The sequence below is a fragment of the Kryptolebias marmoratus genome, linkage group LG9, assembly GCF_001649575.2.
Source record: "Kryptolebias marmoratus isolate JLee-2015 linkage group LG9, ASM164957v2, whole genome shotgun sequence".
Classification (NCBI taxonomy): domain Eukaryota; kingdom Metazoa; phylum Chordata; class Actinopteri; order Cyprinodontiformes; family Rivulidae; genus Kryptolebias; species Kryptolebias marmoratus.
Window position 1 is genome coordinate 17,107,029 of NC_051438.1, and position 909 is coordinate 17,107,937.

Sequence of the window (909 nt, forward strand, 5' to 3'; positions counted from 1 at the left end):
ATTGTCAAACTGGTGGAGCCCAAGGAGGCTTTTGCAGCTTCAGATATCAAAAGTGCAACAAAAGATGATGAAGAGAATAACGTGACTTTTTACCTCATCATCACTTTGGGCTCAGTTTCAGTTCTGTTCCTCATCAGCATCATCGTCCTGATTGCAATGCAGTGCTCTAAATCCACAGACTATACTTCTAAATATCTTCAGGAGGCTAATTATGATGGGACACTGTGTCACAGCATCCAGTACAGATCCGGAGACAAACGGTACATGTTAGTTGGGCCCAGGATGAGTATAGGATCTACTATAGTACCTGGAAGTCATGCAAACACACTGGTGCTGCCTGACAAAAGGAGAGCATCTGAAGAGGTAAGATCTGAAACAATATTTTTGTTGTTCTTCCATATGTGCATTTAGTTGGAATTTCTCGGGAACTTTCTTTTTCTTTTTCTTTTTTTTATTGTATCACTGACGTAGCTAAACAGCCTAAAACATAATTGACCAAGGTGCAATGTTTCTTCGAAGTCATCTTTTATATGCTCCCGCTTTCAGATGTTTCTGTCCTCGAGGTAAAAGTCTTCCTGCGACTGATAAAAAAGTTAGCTTTTTAACCTTACTTTCTCCTTGTTCTATAATATTCGAATATAAAAGCCATTTACATTTATTATCAATAATTATTGTTTTTCTACGTTTATCTTGAGATACAGGGTTTTGCTTCTAAATTTAGTAGCTTAGTTATGTCATCTGGTTGTGTTTTTCGTGTATTTTATATTGTAGGCGAAGCGAGTAAAGAAAAAGCATGGATGGATGGATGGATGGATGGATGGATGGATGGATGGATGGATGGATGGATGGATGATGGATGGATGGATGGATGGATGGATGGATGGATGGATGGATGGATGGATGGATGGA

At 38.8% G+C, this 909-nt stretch overlaps 1 protein-coding gene across 1 annotated transcript in view; it reads left to right on the forward strand.

The window, feature by feature from the left end:
- LOC112450882 (protocadherin alpha-7-like) overlaps positions 1-784 on the forward strand; it is a 2,730-nt gene extending 1,946 nt beyond the window's left edge. The window contains exons 2-3 of the mRNA XM_025008308.2: positions 547-563; positions 772-784. Coding sequence (XP_024864076.1) covers positions 547-563; positions 772-784 — 30 coding nt within the window. The remainder of the gene's footprint in view (positions 1-546; positions 564-771) is intronic.
- Positions 785-909: the final 125 nt, after the last annotated feature.